Source organism: Fonticula alba (assembly GCF_000388065.1).
Source record: "Fonticula alba strain ATCC 38817 unplaced genomic scaffold supercont2.7, whole genome shotgun sequence".
In the NCBI taxonomy this organism is placed as follows: Eukaryota; order Rotosphaerida; family Fonticulaceae; genus Fonticula; species Fonticula alba.
Window position 1 is genome coordinate 2113028 of NW_009242977.1, and position 16470 is coordinate 2129497.

The 16470-nt window shown below is 69.4% G+C and overlaps 4 protein-coding genes and 8 non-coding genes across 12 annotated transcripts in view; 9 read left to right on the forward strand and 3 right to left on the reverse strand.

Moving 5' to 3' along the window:
• The first annotated feature begins 114 nt into the window (after positions 1 to 114).
• Positions 115 to 185, forward strand: H696_04660. Its single transcript has one exon. It is a non-coding gene; the product is annotated as a tRNA-Gly (tRNA).
• Positions 186 to 370: 185 nt separating this feature from the next.
• On the reverse strand, positions 371 to 443 carry H696_04661. The gene has a single exon. It is a non-coding gene; the product is annotated as a tRNA-Lys (tRNA).
• A 3-nt stretch (positions 444 to 446) lies between these two features.
• H696_04662 (hypothetical protein) lies at positions 447 to 2020 on the reverse strand. Its single transcript, XM_009498538.1, has one exon. The coding sequence runs from the start codon at positions 1847 to 1849 to the stop codon at positions 476 to 478; it is 1374 nt and encodes a 457-aa protein (XP_009496813.1). The 5' UTR covers positions 1850 to 2020; the 3' UTR covers positions 447 to 475.
• Positions 2021 to 2925: 905 nt separating this feature from the next.
• H696_04663 (hypothetical protein) lies at positions 2926 to 4994 on the forward strand. The gene is made up of 2 exons (XM_009498539.1): positions 2926 to 3281; positions 3678 to 4994. Exons 1-2 carry the CDS (start codon positions 3079 to 3081, stop codon positions 4969 to 4971), a joined length of 1497 nt encoding a protein of 498 aa, XP_009496814.1. The 5' UTR covers positions 2926 to 3078; the 3' UTR covers positions 4972 to 4994.
• An 849-nt stretch (positions 4995 to 5843) lies between these two features.
• Positions 5844 to 5915, forward strand: H696_04664. The gene has a single exon. It is a non-coding gene; the product is annotated as a tRNA-Trp (tRNA).
• A 112-nt stretch (positions 5916 to 6027) lies between these two features.
• Positions 6028 to 6109, forward strand: H696_04665. Its single transcript has one exon. It is a non-coding gene; the product is annotated as a tRNA-Ser (tRNA).
• A 942-nt stretch (positions 6110 to 7051) lies between these two features.
• Positions 7052 to 7124, forward strand: H696_04666. Its single transcript has one exon. It is a non-coding gene; the product is annotated as a tRNA-Glu (tRNA).
• Positions 7125 to 7686: 562 nt separating this feature from the next.
• H696_04667 lies at positions 7687 to 7757 on the forward strand. The gene has a single exon. It is a non-coding gene; the product is annotated as a tRNA-Gly (tRNA).
• A 698-nt stretch (positions 7758 to 8455) lies between these two features.
• On the forward strand, positions 8456 to 8529 carry H696_04668. The gene has a single exon. It is a non-coding gene; the product is annotated as a tRNA-Ile (tRNA).
• Positions 8530 to 9121: 592 nt separating this feature from the next.
• On the forward strand, positions 9122 to 10967 carry H696_04669 (hypothetical protein). Its single transcript, XM_009498540.1, has 2 exons — positions 9122 to 9474; positions 9688 to 10967. Exons 1-2 carry the CDS (start codon positions 9269 to 9271, stop codon positions 10913 to 10915), a joined length of 1434 nt encoding a protein of 477 aa, XP_009496815.1. The 5' UTR covers positions 9122 to 9268; the 3' UTR covers positions 10916 to 10967.
• Positions 10968 to 12150: 1183 nt separating this feature from the next.
• H696_04670 lies at positions 12151 to 12224 on the forward strand. Its single transcript has one exon. It is a non-coding gene; the product is annotated as a tRNA-Ile (tRNA).
• Positions 12225 to 12415: 191 nt separating this feature from the next.
• Positions 12416 to 16470, reverse strand: part of H696_04671 (serine/threonine protein kinase) — a gene marked incomplete at both ends in the record, with an annotated part of 5003 nt that continues 948 nt past the window's right edge. The window contains 9 exons of the mRNA XM_009498541.1: positions 12416 to 12615; positions 12718 to 12838; positions 12913 to 13118; positions 13270 to 13427; positions 13647 to 13719; positions 13809 to 13979; positions 14094 to 14127; positions 14239 to 14372; positions 14545 to 16386. Of these exons, the coding sequence (XP_009496816.1) occupies positions 12416 to 12615; positions 12718 to 12838; positions 12913 to 13118; positions 13270 to 13427; positions 13647 to 13719; positions 13809 to 13979; positions 14094 to 14127; positions 14239 to 14372; positions 14545 to 16386 (2939 nt within the window). The remainder of the gene's footprint in view (positions 12616 to 12717; positions 12839 to 12912; positions 13119 to 13269; positions 13428 to 13646; positions 13720 to 13808; positions 13980 to 14093; positions 14128 to 14238; positions 14373 to 14544; positions 16387 to 16470) is intronic.

Sequence of the window (16470 nt, forward strand, 5' to 3'; positions counted from 1 at the left end):
ACCGAAGTGCCACGGGCGCCGGGACCGAAGTGCCACGGGCGCCGGGACCGAAGTGCCTCGCGGCAAAAGGAGAGGGCAAAAATGTCGCCGCGAGTGGGGGAATTCCATCAATCGGCGTCGATGGTTTAGTGGTAGAATTGCCGCCTGCCACGCGGTAGACCCGGGTTCGATTCCCGGTCGACGCAATTGGATCTCCTTTTGCACCGGGCGAGTATCCAGCCTGCGGGGCGCCTCCATTCCCATTTTTTGTCCCGGCCTCGGAGCGCCCCCCCGCAGGAGCCCAAACATGCGTGGATGATGGGTGTCTGCCCCCCCCCCTGAGTGACCAGTAGTAAAAGCCCGAAGGGGGTGCAAAATATGAATCATAGATAGCCCACTGTGGGGCTCGAACCCACGACCCTGGGATTAAGAGTCCCATGCTCTACCAACTGAGCTAAACAGGCTAATCTGCTGCATGAGGCATGCCATCGTGTATTTAACGATGCGCAGTGGCCCGAAGCGGACCGTCGCGCGCATTGCCCGGCGATCGACTTTCTCTTGCCACTGACCATGCCCCCGTGCCGACCCCCTCTGGCAGCGCCGGGGCCCAGCGCACAAGGACCCCGGGGTGGCCGCTTCGTCGTGGATCTTGCCCTGGGGGCCCCGGCCCATGCCCGTGTGGCCCTCGCCCTGCCTCCCGGATACTGGGGCCCCTGGGGCGTGACCGCCAGCCCGCCGCCAGGTGTCTCTCCGCGTCCGTCGGCTGCCCGGCCTCGGTCTTGGGTGTCTGTTTCGGCCGCGACTTGGCGAGCCGTGCCGGCTCACTCGCTGTGCCACTGGCCATGGGCATATTTCTAGAGGTGCCGGCAGTTGTGTGCCCCATGCCCAGGGGGCCCGGGTCCGGGGGTGTTCCTTGTCCCGGCGGTTGGGCTGGGCCCCTGTCGTGCGCCGCGCGAGGAGGCCGGTGTGGGGACTTTCTCGGTCTCTTCAGCTCCGGTGTCGGTGTTGGCATGGCAAGCCGGTCCGCCGGCTGGGCCCCCGCGTGGTGCGCCCGGTGCCGGCGGTCACATTTTCTGCCGTGCACCGACCCGAGGGCGGGCCTTTCGATGGGTGCTGCGTCCGTTGGCCCGGGGGTCCGGGCCGTGTATCGGAAGGTGGAGCAGGTGCGCCGGCGATGGCGACCAGCTGGCCGCGCGGGCTGGAGAATGTGCCAAGTCCGCGTTGTGTCTGCATGGTTCCCTCGGTTTGCACCACTTTCCCCCGCGCCCGGGCGAGCTCTTCCCGAATGCCGCGCCATCAAGGGCCCTTGGCGCGGCGGACCCTTCGGGTGACGCTTGGCCAGCGGCTCGGCCGACTTGCCTGTCCTTGGGTGTTGACTCGGCAGCGGTCCTTCCCTGCCAGGCCCGAGGGCCGACAGGGGGCACGGGGACCGACGGCCGACGGTGCGCGTCGGGCGTCCGAGCCCCTGGTGCACCCGAAGCGGGGACTGCTGTGCGCCGGGAGAGGCTGCTGGCGTGTAGGTGTGTCGGGCGCACGTTAGGCCAAGGCACGAGGGTGGGCGGGAGCCAAAGCGACGCCCGGTGTGCGCGCCCCGTGAGCCCCCTTCGCCCTCGGGGGCTGGTGCCACCCCCTGCCGTCGGCCGCGGTCGAGTGGGGCATGCTGCCTGGCCGCCCGGGGCAGGAAGGCGCCCCGGTGGATGGCTTGGCTGTCGGCGGGGGTTTGGCAGGCGCGTCGGATCCATCGGCTTGGCGTGCTGCCGGGCCGCACGTTGGCCATGGCCTGCTTGGCACCAAGGGACACCTCGGCGGCAGAGACGGTCTGGTGGCGGCAGTGCAGCGGCGATGCCCCTGTGTGGCTGGGGATCAGCATGGGCGCGCGTTGCGCCTACATGGGCCCCGTGGCGCTGCGGGGCAATGGGCGGACACCTGGATCGCGGGCGGGCGACGGGTTTCACGGGCGCTCCGGTCCCGCTGCAGGCCGGTCGAGACACTCCTTGCCATGGGCCTCGCTCGAGATGAGGAGGCCGCGGGGATCAGCAAGTGCACGTCGGTTTTCGGGACGCACGGGCACTTCCCACGGAAGGGAGGGACGAGGGGGGCACATCTGGCTGGCAGCGCCCTCGGGCCGGGGGAGAGGGGCGAGGGGGCAGGAAGAAAAGGCCGCATGTCGCGGGGACTGTCGATCTCCCAGGGCGGCATGGCCGAGGCCCTTGTTTCAGGAGGAGTGCTCGGGGGAGCCCCGGTGTTTGCTGGGCCCGGAGGCGGCTAACGGATGGGGCGGGAGGGAGGTCGCGTGCCGCCATCGAGGACATGCCGCACGGGCGACGTGCTCGGGGGCCTGTTCCGGAGGCTTGGCGGCGGCCACCAACGGGAGCCCCTGCCGATGGATGACGCATTCCTGTGCACTGGAATGTCATACCGGCCTCTGATCCCGTGGGCTCCAGACTCACCCGTGACGTGGGCATCTCAAATATCGGCTCCATCCGACGGGGCGTGGGCGTTCCCATCGGGGGGCTGGGCGCAGGGGGCGCGGCGGGCGCGGCGGGCGCGAGTCACACCCTGTGAGAGTCGCCGAAGGAAGGTCTCGGTCGCCGCGCACTTTGGCGGTTGCCCAGTCGGGGGCCGGCCCCGGCGGCGGCGGCTACACCGCAAGATGGGCATGCCAACTTCGGACGGAGGCGCGGGGCGTGCCGGGGGCCGGAGGATGCGTGTGTGTCTGTGTATGTGTTGCCTTGGTGTTGGGCCGCAGGAAATGGACCGGGGAGCCGGGGGTGCTTGGCGGCTGCCGGGCTCGGGCATGCGGCCCCGCGCGCCATGCCCGGGGCGCGCGCGAACACCCCACACCGACAACGCTGCTCCGGGGGCTTCGCCGGCGGGCCGGGCCGAAATCTGTCCGGGGTGAAAAAAAGGGGGGAGGAAGATTGGGGGGAAGTAGAAAAAAAAAAGGCAGGACTATGGTCCGTGAAGCGGCTTGGCCATCTGTGCAACAGCCTCGCCTTCTTCTCTCCTCGTGTGCCTGTTTTTCCCCTTTCCCCCGCCTTCCCCTGCCTTCCTGGGTCTCTGTCTTCTCCTTTCCATTTCCCCTGTCTCCCCTCGACCATGCGTGGTGGAGGTCGATCTGGTGGCGATGATGGCATGATCAGCGGGGCGCGCTTCGAGTCGAACTCGTATTCCGGGTCCTCGTCCCATCACTTTGACTCCGGTGGCACCAACTACTCCGGGAGCAGTAGCAGTGCCAGTTGCTCCTGCTGCGCGGTTTCCCCGGTCAGCGCTGCGTACTGTTGCCTGGTGCGAAGATCGTCGTACGTATGACCCGGTGTCGAGGGTGTCTTTTGGCTGTGTTTGTGTGCATCTGTGTGCATCTGTGTGCATCTGTGTGCATCTGTGTGCATCCGTGTGCATCTGTGTGCATATGTGTACATCTGTCTTCCTGTGTACATATGTGTACATATGTGTTCCTGCATATCTCCTGTGCGCGGGCGGGTGGGTTTGGGAACACCCCGCACCTCCCTTTTCCTTTCCCCCGGCACCGCTGGCCCGCCACTGACCGAGGGCTCTTTCACCTGTCGGGGCGTTCCTGCCCGGGTGCGTGCCATGCACCCGGGCGCATGGCCCTCGCTCGGCTCAACGCACGCTTCTGCCACGCACACACACACACACACATACACCGGCGGACACACATGCACGCACGCCGACAGGACCCTGCCCCGATCGGCGCTGGTGCCGCTGGTGGTCTCCATCTCCGGCTGCTGGTGGGGCTTGCTGCTGTCGTTTGTGGCGGTTCTGGGGTGTGTCATTGCCCTGCCGCTGTACACGTCGCGATCGTGGTCCCTCCCGCCGGCGGGGACATTCAAAATCGAAGTGAACCCCCGGTTTTACAACGGGGTGACGCACCGGTCCGGCCCGGATGTCGAGATGTACTTCACGCCGGCGGCCGAGGGGTCGCCCACGCGCGTCAGCACACTGACCGGGGACATGGCCACCGAACTGCAGAGCCCCCTGGCCCTGTACTACCGCGCGGTGGAGGTCCACGTGCCGGCCGGCGGGCAGGTTGTTTCGATTTTGTCCAGCGAGGCGTCCTGCCCGCTGGACTACCTCATCATCCAGGGGACCTACAACTTCGAGGACTGGCAGGAGGGCGAGTGGATCTCCTACGAGTATGAGGGCACCTTGGAGCCGGGGAAGCCGCTGGTGCACACGCTGACGGCCACCCGGTCGGGGTACTACTTCTTCGTGGTGTTCAATGACTCGATGGGGTCCTGCCCCCGGGCGCCGGTCTTCATGCAGCTGTCGGCGGATTTGCCGGCGTACCGGCTGTCTCCGAGCCGGCAGATGGCCCTCGGCCAGCTGGTCCCGGTGTCGGACGAGCAGCCGGGCCTGGCGTCGATCATCGTCCGGAGCATGGCCGAGGTGAGGTATTACAATGCGCAGGTGGCCTACTCCCGGCGTCCGGGGGCTTTGGATTTGTTGCTCGGCCTGGCCATCGGCCTGCCGCTGGGGCTGACGGCTGTCATTGTGGTGGTCGGCCTGGTGGTGCACTGGGTGAGGGCCCACCGGAGCCGGGTCTCGCGACGCCGGCAGAACCCGGGCGACCACGAGCTGGGTGCCGTGCTGGGGATCGGCTACCTGGAGGGCCTGTACCCGGTGTCCACGCAGCAGGGCTCCCCCTCGCCGGTGGGTCCGGCGGCGCAGGCGAAGATGCATCCGGCCGGCGGGGCGCCCGGCGCGCCGGACGAGCAGGACATGGAGTCGCCTGACTCGCCGATCGGGGTCTTTTCGTGGGAATCCCACGGCGAGGCCCATGGCGCGGCGCCCGACCGCCCGGCCGGGGAGGATCCGCCCGGCCCGGGGCATGGCGTGCCCCCGGCGGGGACGATGCCGGCCGGCTGGGCAGCCGGCGATCTGTCCCTGGGGCAGCAAATGGACGACCCGCCGCCGCCGTACTCGCCAGAGCCGCCGCCTTCCTCGGGTGGCGACTGGTCCAAGTACTGAAGCGCGAGTGGCACCTGTACTGACGGTGGATTGTGTTTCTTGCGCGTGTGTGTGCGCGCGCGCGCCTTCCAAGTGGGGATGGCGCGTGTGCGCGGTGCCGTTGGTGTGGCTGGTCATGCTGGGGCAGTGGTGTACGGCGGGGAGATGTGGGATGCCCTCGCTCTCCCTCTGCCTTGCTTGCACCCCCCCCCCCTCTCCCTCTGGTGGGGCTGTGAGGCGACGGGGGGCCCCGTGTCCATGTGGAGGTCGGGGGTGTGGGTGTTGCTGTTTGACCGACGGCCGGCGACAGTATCCGACTCAAGGGGGGGGGGGAGCCCTGCTGGTGGCCGGGGAGGGACGCGTCGCCGGTCGCCGCACCAGGGTTCCTCTAGGGCGAGGAGGGCTCTCCTCCGGGGGAGGGGCGAGAAGAAGTGTGTGCGTGTGTGTGTTTGATCCGCCGCGACTGCGCACGGACCCGAGAGCCGCATGGGGCCGGGGCTCAATTGGAAGGGCCCTGCGGCGACTCGTGGGGCGACTTGTGGCAACGGGGAGTCACTCAGGGTGCCAAGTGCTGGGGCAGGGAGGAGGAAAGAAGCCGCGGGATTTTCCGGCACGAGGTGCTGACGCGCGCTTGTGTGGGCGTGCAGCCCCGTGTGCGCGCGAGTGTCTGTATGTGTCTATGTGTGTCCATGCGTGTTCATGTGTGCGTATGTGTTCATATGTGTCTCTCTCTCTCTCTCTCTCTGTTTCTGTGTGGAGTTCACCGGGTGTGCCTGCTTCAGGTCGCCTCGCACTCTGCCCCCTCCCCCGGATGAAGGGTGAGCGCCTGTGCCCTGCAAGCGAGGCAGGGAAAAGGCACATATTCCCGTGGTGGAGCCGGGCTCCTCAAGAAAGGGGGCTTAGCTCAGTGGTAGAGCACTCGACTCCAGATCGAGCGGTCAGTGGTTCGATCCCTCTAGTCCCCATTTCCTTTTGCCAGCCATGTTTTTTTGTGTCGCCAGCCCGGGTGCGGGAGACCTCCGGCCCGGGGCCATAATGCGGCTCGACAAAAGCATCCCCGCGTCGGGCGTTTGTCAGATCACCGTGTCCGAGTGGTTAAGGAGTCCGATTAGAAATCGGATGGGCTCTGCCCGCGTAGGTTCAAATCCTGCCGGTGATGCATCTTCACTTTTGCGCCGGCAAGGGTGTCTGCTTTTGGAGGCGGCCGCGTGGCACTTCCGCGGGTGTGAGAAGAGAGCACCGAGAGAGAGAGAGAGAGAGAGAGAGTGAGAGAAGCAGACCATTTGCGTGTCCGCACGGGTGTGTCTCCGGAACCGGGGAAGCCCGGCGGCGGGGCAGAGCGTGCATGTTCCTTTTCCCTGCGCCGTGGGGCCGTCTGCGGGCCCGGCACTGCTCCCGGGAGGCGGCGCCGCCCTTCTCGGCCGGTGGAGCGGGCGCGGGGGTCGAGTGCGCGGCGTTTGCGCCTGATCGGGGCGCAGCTCGGTGTGGTTGCCGGGTGGACGCCCTTCGAGCCGGGGGGGAAGTGTGGCTGGGCCGACGGAGCGCGTGTCGGGGCCGGCCGACTGGCTTGTGCGGCGTCTTCCCTTTCTGGGGGGGGGGGGAACCACGCGCCCGGGGCTGCGCAAGTGCGCGGGCGGGCCGCCTGGAGGGTGGTGTCCGCCGCTTGGACGGCCCTCGGGAGGTGGCTGCGCCGCGCGCCGCCGGCGGTGCGTTCTTGTCCTGGAGGCCGGCGCCGGCGGTGCGGCGAGTGGCCCCCCGGTGGACTGAAAGAGTTGCCCCGGGCCGCGGCCGGGCGGAGCTGCATATATGCCGGGACTCGGTTCCCCGGTCGCGGGCTGGCCGGCACCTGGGCCCCTTTTTGTGGCGGGATCTCCGGCAAGTGGCGTGTGCCGCGCGGCCGCCATCGGCCGGGTCAGCTCCTGCTGTTTGAGCTGGCGGGCTGTTCCCCCCCCCCCCCCCGGGATCTGGCCTGTGGCGCCCTCTCAGGCCCCCGCGCCCCCCCCACTTCGGGGCTGGGCGATGTGCCAGGCGCGGCCCAGTGCGTGTGGGATGCCCAGTGCGGGGGAATGTCAGCTGCCGACTCATGGCCCTTTCGTGGGCATCCCATATAGTCTAGGTGGTTAGGATACGTGGCTCTCACCCACGAGACCCGGGTTCGAGTCCCGGTATGGGAACTCCCTTTTTGTCTTGTGCGTGCGAGGGGTGGGAGCGTGTACTCGTCGTCGATGCACCCGAGGAGTGGAGGGCGGGCCCTTGTGGTCGCCGGTGTCGGACTGCCGGCCCTCGGGCCGAGCGCCGCCGGAGCCGGCTCCAGCTGGAGAAAGCCCCCCCTCCCCCTTTGCCGGCGGCCCCTCCTCCTCTGGGGGGTGGGGGGGGATCGTGCCCCGGCGCGCCCTTTCAGCCGCGATTTTCCTGCAGGGGATGGTTGGCGCCTTGCTGCCTGTGGGCCCCTGGGCTCTCTCGGGCTGTGGTTGTGGCTGGGGGGTCCTGTGTGACGGGAGTCCGAATGGGGCGCGGAGGGTGGCCCCTCGGCCCTTGTCCGCGGACGATGGGGCTCTGTGCATGTGCATTGTGCGGCGCGTCGTGTGCTCGGGGGCAACTCCGTTGCCCGGGGGGGGGCCGCACGCCGGCGCGTGTAGCCGCGTGTCATCAGTGGGATCTGCCAGCCCAGGCACCCAGTGTTCGAGCATTCCTCACTGACAAATACCCCTTGGACCTGGCGGTCTTCAGGCTTCGGCGTCGATGGTTTAGTGGTAGAATTGCCGCCTGCCACGCGGTAGACCCGGGTTCGATTCCCGGTCGACGCAAGCCTTCTCTTTTGGCTCCCTCCGCCGGTTTGCATTTCGACCGGGCTGCTGCCCTTTTTTCTCGCTCCCAGTAGGCGGCGGGGCGCGCGGGCGTGTGTGTGTGCGCGTGTGTGTGTGTGTGTGTGTGTGTGTGTGTGTGTGTGTGTGTGTGCGCGGCTACCAGAATGAGCCGGGCCCGATGTCCGGCGCGGGGCAACGCCGGGGACTGCCGGCGTGCGAATGGCGCCCGGGGATCCCCGGGCGGCAGGCGGTCGCGCGCGCCGGGCACATGGCTCCAGTGGGCCGGCCGATCGTCGAGAACGGATGAGCCCTCTTGTACGGTGCCTGCCTGGGGGTCTTCCCTTGGTGCCTTGCTTGGGCGAGGGGGGGCTGTCCGGTCTCGGCCAAAAGCGTGGCAAGAACAGCAGAAGGAGCAGAAACAGCGGGACGCTGCCCGACCTTATGTTCCCTGGATGTGGGCCTGGGCTGCCCCCCCCCCCCCCCCCCCCGGCGCGGGAGGTCTCCTTCTCGCGGGAAGCGGGAGGGCCGCCGCTCACCGGGAGGGGTCTCTCAGGAGGAGGATGCCTCGGGTGTGGCTCCTTCTGGGGGCGAGACGCGCGCCGGGCACACTGGCCTGCTCGGGGGTGGGAGCCCGAAGGCCGGGTGCCCCGGTGCCGAACGTCTAGATGGACGGCAGACGGCGGAGGGCGTAGTGACCGGGCCCCATAGCTCAGTTGGTTAGAGCGTCGTGCTAATAACGCGAAGGTCGTCAGTTCGATCCTGGCTGGGGCCATTTCTCTTTTGTCGCTGGGGCGGGTTTTCCCAGGTGCCCCCTGGGCGAAGAGCCGAGAGCACCGCGCCGAGGAGAGGCCGGGGGGGGGATGCACGCCGCCCGCCGGTGCCGTCGGAGGAGGGGCCGCAGAGCGCGCCCGAAGGGCGGCGGGAAAAGGGGGACGCGGGGGGCCCTGGGGCGGAGAGGCCCTCTCCCCCCCCTCGGGCTGGAGCACACGACCAGAGCGCGAGGCCGAGGCGGGACGCGTCCAGGCAGCTGCCCACGAAGCAGCGGCCCCCAGCGAGGCGTATCGGGCAGGCGCCGCGGCCGGCCCCGGCTGAGTCTCAAGCGGGGGGGGGGTGCTTTCCGCCGCGGCCGGCGGTTGCCCAGTGGGGTCAGGCGGCGTCCTGGGTCCCTCCCGCCGGGGGGGGCGGCGCAGATCGGCAAGATCCAACTCGGGGGCATTGGCTGCCCCTTTGGATGGCCCGGCTCCGAGGGCGGTCCGAGGGCGAGGAGCGGCGCCCGGACGGCCGCGGTGGCGGACACACACCCACACAGAGGGCATAAAAGCCCCCTGGTCGGCGGGGGCGACCCCGGTCGGTGGCACGTCCGGCAACGACCTCCCCCCCACGCCCCTCCCCCCTCCCCTCCTCCCCTCCACGCCTCCCCACGCCTCCCTCTCCACCTCCCCCTCCTCTTCACACCGCTCTCGCCCTCGCTCCGGCTCTCGGACCTCCCCGATCGTCTCCCACTACGAAGCATGCTGGGCGGAGATCGATCCGGCGGCGATGATGGCGGCGGCATGAGCAGCGGCGTGTACGGCGGCTCGGACTCCTGCTCCGACACGTCCGGCTACTATCACACGTCGGATGGGGCGTACGAGTCCTCCTCCAGCGACTGCCGGTGCACCTGCCTCGATGTGACCCTGCCGAATGCCTTCTACTGTATGGTGGTGTCCTGGAACAGGTGGGTCCTTGGTGTGGGGGTGGTTTTTTTTCCCTGTGGTGTCCCCCCCCCCCGGGGTTCATCCTCCCTCCCTCCCTCCCTCCCTCTCTCTCTCTCTCTCTCTCTCTCCCCCTGCCCCGCCTTGACCGCCCGCTGACCGACTCTCCTACTTCTTGGGCAATCCCTGTCGGGCGCTCGCGGCCCTTGGCGGGGGTTTTCCGCGGCGGGACACAGCTCCCTGCCCCGATCGCTGCTCAAGCTCAGGGTCCTCGGGATCGCGGCCTGCTGGTGGGGGCTCATCCTGTCCATTGTGGCGGCCCTGTCCTGTGTGCTCTTCCTGCCGCTGTACACGTCCAAATCGTGGTCCCTGTCGCCGGGGGGGACCTTCAAGATCGAGGTCAACCCCCGGTTCTTCGACGGGGTCACCCACCTGTCCGGGGCCGAGGCCGAGATGTACTTCACCCCGGCCGAGGAGGGCCCCCCGGGGCGCGTCAGCATGCTGACCACCGACATGGTGTCCGAGCTGCACAGCCCGTCGGCGCAGTATTATCGCGCGTTCGAGCTCCACCTGCCGGCCGGGGGCCAGGTCGCGTCGGTTCTGTCCGGGAATGTGCCCTGTCCACTGACCTACCTCATCATCCAGGGGTGGTACAATTATGACCAGTGGCGGTACGGGGAATGGGCGCCGGTGGTGTTCCAGGCTACGCTCTTCGCCGGGCATCCGATCACACACACCCTGCTGTCGTACGAGACGGATTCCTACTTTTTCGTGGTCTTCAACAGCTCGCATGGGGCCTGCCCCACGGTGCCGCTGTTCATGCAGCTGTCGCCGGAGGTGCCGGCATACCGCCTGTCGCCGAGCCGGCGAATGGCCCTGGGCCAGGAGACGGCCGTGCCGGCCGGCCATGCTGGCATGGCGTCGGTCATCGTCCACACCAAGAGCGCGCTGCGGTATTATGACGTGCGGCTGGGGTACTCCCGGCGCCCGGGCGAGCTGGATGTCATGCTTGGCTTGAGCATCGGCCTGCCAGCCGGGCTGGGGGCCCTGCTTGCGGTCATCTGCTGGACGGTGTTGCATGTGAAGGTGGCCCAGAGGCGGCGACTGGCCGGTGGGCCGGCCTGGCAGCAGGTGTCGCCGGATGACGGGGGCGCCGGTGCTGCCCCGACTCCGGGGTGCCCTCCGGCCGGCGGTGCGGCATACGGGCATGCCGGCCGGTCGGCGGACTTGTCGCCGGCTCCGGCCGATGGGTGGCCCGATGTGGCGCATGATCCTCTGCTGGGAGGGCTGCCGGCGGGTTTGGCGACATCCCGGCCGGGGTCGCCTGGCATGCCGGCGTATGGCGCGACGGGGCAAAGCTGGGCCTGCGACGGGGCGCCGCTGGACTTTGCCGCGGCCGAGCCCCCGCCGCCGTACTCGGCCGAGCAGTCATCCTCCTCAAATGTGGGATGGTCCAAATACTGACGTTCGTGGGCCCGGTGGCTGGATTCCTTTGAAATGCACCTGGCCGAGAGGTTGTCTGTGGCCTGGGAGCTGGCGGGGGGGGGGGGGGGGGTTCCCCCCTTTTACAGATGGCAGTACATTCCGGGTGCCCGCGCGCGCGCGATCGGGACCACATCTGTTTGTGAGTTGTCCCTCGCGGCCTCAAAGCGGAAACATGGGCCTGCGAGGAGGAGGGACGCAAGGGGATGGTTCGCATAGGTGTGGGGGGGGGGGGGGGGGGGGGGGGGGGGGGGGGGGGGGGGGGGGGGGGGGGGGGCTCATCGTCGTGGCGTTGGTCGGTGCAGGGGCCGCAACCAAGTGGGGTGTGCATGAGTCTGCTTTTGTGTATGTATGTATGTGTGTGTGTATGCATGTTAATGTGTGCATGTTAATGTGTGTTTGTGTTTATGTGTGTGTATACCTGTATACCCGTGTAATTGTGTTCCTGTATACTTGTGTACTTATGTACCTGTGTATTTGTGCACCCGTATCCCTGTGTACCTGTGTATTTGTGCACCCGTATCCCTGCGTACCTGTGTATTTGTGCACCCGTATCCCTGTGCACCTGTGCACCTGTGCACCTGTGCACCTGTGCACCTATGCACCTGTGCACCTGTGTACTTGTGTACCTGTGCACCCGTGTCCCTGTGCACTTGTGTACCTGTGTGTGTGGCCAGGTGGGCTTCGCATGCTGGCCGATCGGCCGCTTCTCCGAGCCGGCCGCGCGCCGGGCCCTCGAAGGACCTGTCTCGGGTGAAGGAGCACACCATGGCCGTGTGGCCGGGTGACGCAGAGGGCCGGGGGGCGTGGGCCTCTGGCAAGAGGTGGGCCGGACTCCCGCCTCCCGTGTTGCAGGCCCCCCCCTCCCTCCACGGCCCCGGGCCTTGCTGCGATTCCTCTCCCGATGGGGTTCGTGGCGTCGTGAGGGTCTCTCCCGTGGCGGGACGGCCCTTTGCGCCGGCCACGGCCTTTTGCCGGGACCTTTCCCCGTCGTTTGCTCTCCGGGGCTGGCGGGGCAATGTCAGCGGGCATGCGCGTGCCGGGCTCGCCCTCCGGAGCGGGGGGCTGGTGGGGGGATTGCTGCGACCGGCGCCGGGGCCGGTGCTGGGGCGAAGCTCGAGCGGCCCGGCTCCCTGGCCGCCGTGGGTGTCCCTCGGTGCAGGGCCGTCCGGAGCAGGGCGGCAGCAAAAGAGCCCCCGGGGCGTACCCGAGTCCATGGCCCCATAGCTCAGTTGGTTAGAGCGTCGTGCTAATAACGCGAAGGTCGTCAGTTCGATCCTGGCTGGGGCCAGACTTGCTTTTTGCCGGGGGCTCCTCTTTCCCCGCCTCGCACGCGCCCCGGCCAGACGACCAACTGGCGAGGAGCAAGCAGCGCCCCACCTGGGCCTCCCCCCCCCCCCCTGCCCCATGGGTCTGCGAAGGGCAGTAGTTGCAGGGTGTATTTGTTGAGGCTAGGCACATCCCGGGGTGGGTGTGTGCGTGTCAGGGCGCGGCCTGGCACGCGGCCGCCAGGCTGGCCGCCTGGGGGCGCTGCGCCGGGTCCGAATGCCACATCGAGGGCAGCATGTCCAGGGCCCAGGCGATCAGTGGGTCGTCGAGGTCCAGAACCGGCTGGGGGCCATGGGAATCCGGCCGCTGCTGGTGGTGCAAGACCGCGGCCGCCACGGCGGCGTGGGCGAGGCCTGGACGGGGAGGGGGGGGGGGGGGGGAGAGGGAGGCATGGTGTTAGGGGGAGGCAGCTCGCTGGAGGTGGGCGCCCGGAGGGGGGACGAGGGTCGGCGCACCGTTCCATGGGTGCTGGTGCGTCAGCAGGTGCCACGCCACCGAGGCCAAGGAGTAGACATCGGCCGCCAGGTGGCTGACGGCCTGCAGGTTGACCACCGTCTGGCCGAGGTTGCTAAGAATCTGCAGGGGGCAGCGCATGGGCAAGGGTCAGGGGCGCAGGGCGAGGGGCGCAGGGCGAGGGGCGGGGCACGCACCTCCGGCGCGGCGAAGAACACACTGCATGCGCCGGGCAGGACCGAGTCCAGGAGGGCCGACCCGCGGGACACGGCGACCGACACGCCGAAATCCGTGAACAGGGGCCGCATGCGCCCGGTCTCGGTGGACACCCCGACCAGGATGTTCTGGGACTTGATGTCGCGATGGGCCACGCCCTCGGCATGGATGAAAGCCAGCCCGGCGACTGGGGGCCGCGGATTGGGTGGTCAGCCGGGCAGGGGGGAGGGGGGGGGGGGGAGCGGGGGGGACAGGGCGAGGGTGGCAAGCGGGCGCATTTTGGGGGGCCATCCTGTCCCCCGGGGTCGAGGAGGCCGGGGAGCGAGCGTGCGACGTACACATGCCGCGTAGCAGTGCGCGAGCGTCCTCCAAGGCCACCGGCTCGCCGCGGTCCAGCAAGCTATTCAGGTCGGTCGGCTCGCGGCCGAGAATCAGCGCCGACGGGGCACTGGTATATCCAATCAGCCGGACGATGTTGGGCGAGGCCTGCAGGGCCCTGGAGGTGTGTGTGTGTGTGTGTGTGTGTGTGTGTGTGTGTACGCATGGATGTGCGTGGATGTGCGTGTTCGTGCATGGATGTGCATGTGCATGTGCATGTGCATGTGCATGTGCATGTGCATGTGCATGTGCATGTGCGTGGTGGGTTGGGCCGGGCGGGGTGAGCAGGGGGGCGGGGGTTGGCAGGCGCGCCAAGCGGACAAGGCGGACAACGCACCAGATGATGGAAAGCTCGTTGCGGAACATGATCTCGGCATGCTCAGCCGGCAGGGCGCCCGGCGTGCCGGCGGCTAGGAGCCCGGCGGTCGGCGGGTCAGTGACGGCAGGGCAGGTCAGGAGGGGGCCCGGGAGCGGATCCGGCCAGTGTCGAGTCGCGTACGGTGGAGCATCTTCAAGACAAGGGGCGCGCCCCGAGCCCTGTCCGCGAGGGCCGGCGTGACGGCCGTGGCGTCGAGGATGCGCGCCTGTGCCCCGGCTCCGACCTGCTGGTCGTCAGCCAGGCGGACGTCCTCATTGAGGGAAAAGAGCAAGAACCCCGGCACCGCGAGGTCTGCCAGGGCGCATGCGCCGCACAAAGCAAAGACGTTAGTGACCGGCCACCGCAGGGAGGGCCCCATGGGGCGTGGGCCATGCTGGGTGGCTGTTTCTGGGCGTCGGCACGCACCGACTAGGGTGTTCATGACGGTCCGGTCGTCATCCTGGGCCGGTTGGGAGGTTAGCCGGGCGGAAGGGTCAGTTAGGGCCACGGGTGGTGCTTTGGGCATGTTCGTCTCTCTCTCTCTCCCCCCCCAACCGGGAAAGCGACGCACATCATTGATGTCGGTCTTGGCGAGGCCGGCAGCTTGGCGCTGGCGCCACATGCTGAAGAGCACCAGCGCGGCGGCCAGCAGCAGCAGCAGCAGCACCGTCACGCCGACGCCGACGCCGATGGCCACGGACCGGGCTGTCGGGGCATCGTGTCCCGGAGCGAGAGCCGACGGGGGGGCGAGAGCGGGGGGGGGGGCGGATGGTGGAGGTGAGTAACTACGAGGGCCGGGGGCGCCCCGGGGCCGAAGGCCAGGGCGCACGAAGGCTGCCCGCGTGTCAGGAGGGGCGCGAGCGGGGGAGGCACGTACCCGAACGCGAGCATGTCCCCTCGAACTGGCACCAGGTGGCCTGGCAGTGGCTGCCGGCCGGGCCGGTGCATGTGTGGCAGCCCTCGGCACAGGGGAGACAGACCCGGGCGTCGGGCGCCGGAGAGGTGACATCTTCGAAGAAGCCGCCCGGACAGACGGCCACGCAGGCCGGCTGCGGGCCGGTGACCAGGGCCAGGCCGGCCTGGCAGACGGTGCAGGCGGCCCGGTTGCAGGTCATGCAGCCGCTGACGCAGGGTCGGCACTTGGCCTGGGCCGTGTCCAGCCAGTAGCCGGCATCCGGGCACCGGGCCACACAGCGCCCGGTCAGCAGGACCCGGTCGGGGAGCCTGCAGGCCAGGCAGCTGCCGGGCCCGGGGCCGGAGCAGCGAGCGCAGCTCGAGTCGCAGGCCAGGCAAAGGCCCTCCTCGGGGTAGGTCCCATCGGGGCAGGCTTCCAGGCAGGCGCCCTGGGCAAGGTACCGGCCGGGGGGGCATGCGTCGCAGGCGTGCGCATCGTCGGCGGTCAGGCAGCCGGCGCAGTGGGCATGGCAGGCCCGGCAGAGGGTGGCGTCATTGGCCGGGGGCGCCTCGCCCGGGGGGCAGGTGTCGACGCACTGGCCGGCATCCGGGCGAAGCCGGGCCCCGGGGGCCGAGCAGGCGGTGCAATGGCCGGCGGCATGGCGGCAGCCGGCACACTCCGGCTGGCAGGGGGCGCAGGCGCCGGCGTCGTCGAACTGCCGGGCCGGGCAGGTCCCGGCACAGACGCCGGTCTGGAGGAGCACCAGCCCCGGGTCGCAGCGCAGGCACCGGGGCCCGGGCTGGCCGGGGGCGGCCTCGCACTCGGCGCAGCCGGCCTCGCAGGCGACACACGCCGGCGGCTCGTCACTGGTGGGGGCCATGCCGGCCGGGCAGGCGGCCGCGCAGCCGCCCTGCGGCAGGAGCAGCCACTCGGGCGTCCGGCAGGTGAGACACACGTGCGGGTGGTCGCATGTGGCGCAATCGGCGGCACACGGCCGGCAGGCGGCCTGGGGGATGTCGGCAAAGTGCCCGGCCGGGCAGGTGGCCATGCAGGCGAAGCCCCCCTCCGGGGCCGGGAGCCGGTAGCTGCCGCGCGGGCAGGACACGCACTGGTCCGGGCCCGGCCCGGTGCATTGGGAGCAGCTGGCATGGCACCGGCTGCAGCCGGTGCTCGAGGACTGGAACCACCCGACGGCGGAGCAGGCATCGCGGCACTCGCCGGCCTGGAGGAACCGGCCCGGCGGGCAGGACTGGCATTGGTTGCTGGCCGGGCCGAAGCAGGAATCCCCACAGGAGCTGGAGCACCGGGTGCAATAGCCGGACCCGGGGGGCAGGCCGTGGCCCGGCGGGCAGGCCGCCACACAGCGGCCATCCAGCGACACCAGCGGGTCGCGGCATTCCAGGCAGAAGCTGCCCTCCTCGTCGGGGACCTTGCGACAGAGGACACAGTCATCCTCGCATTCGGCGCACTGGGACGGGTCATTGAGGCAGTCCGGCACGCATTGGCCCACGGCCAGGGGCGGCTCCACCGGGGGGATGGGCTGGCGAATGACCAGCGGCGGGTCGCACGCGGTGCAGTCACTGGAGCCGGGCCCGGCGCACTCCTGGCAAAGGGGATGGCAGGCGAGGCACTGGGCCGGGGCGGTGTCGGCATCGAAGGTGCCACTTGGGCACTGGTCCACGCAGGCCCCATCGAGGAGGTGGTGCCCGGTCGAGCAGGCGGTGCAATTGGCCACCGACGTGCAGGTGGTGCAGTTGGCCGAGCAGGGGGAGCAGGCGCCGCCGGCGTCGTGGAAGTTCGGCGGGCAGCTGGACAGGCAGCCGCCTTCATGGAGCAGGTGGCCGGCGGTGCAGGCGGAGCAATTGGTGGAGGAGGTGCAGGAGGTGCAATTGGCCGAGCAGTTGGAGC

Bases quoted from the DNA above. Each gene is read 5' to 3' on its own strand.
- H696_04662 (XM_009498538.1), bottom strand. From the start codon at position 1,849: ATGCTGATCCCCAGCCACACAGGGGCATCGCCGCTGCACTGCCGCCAC.
- H696_04663 (XM_009498539.1), top strand. From the start codon at position 3,079: ATGCGTGGTGGAGGTCGATCTGGTGGCGATGATGGCATGATCAGCGGG. The intron at 3,282-3,677 runs GTACGTATGACC...GCACGCCGACAG, and splicing joins TGCCTGGTGCGAAGATCGTC to GACCCTGCCCCGATCGGCGC.
- H696_04669 (XM_009498540.1), top strand. From the start codon at position 9,269: ATGCTGGGCGGAGATCGATCCGGCGGCGATGATGGCGGCGGCATGAGC. The intron at 9,475-9,687 runs GTGGGTCCTTGG...GGCGGGACACAG, and splicing joins ATGGTGGTGTCCTGGAACAG to CTCCCTGCCCCGATCGCTGC.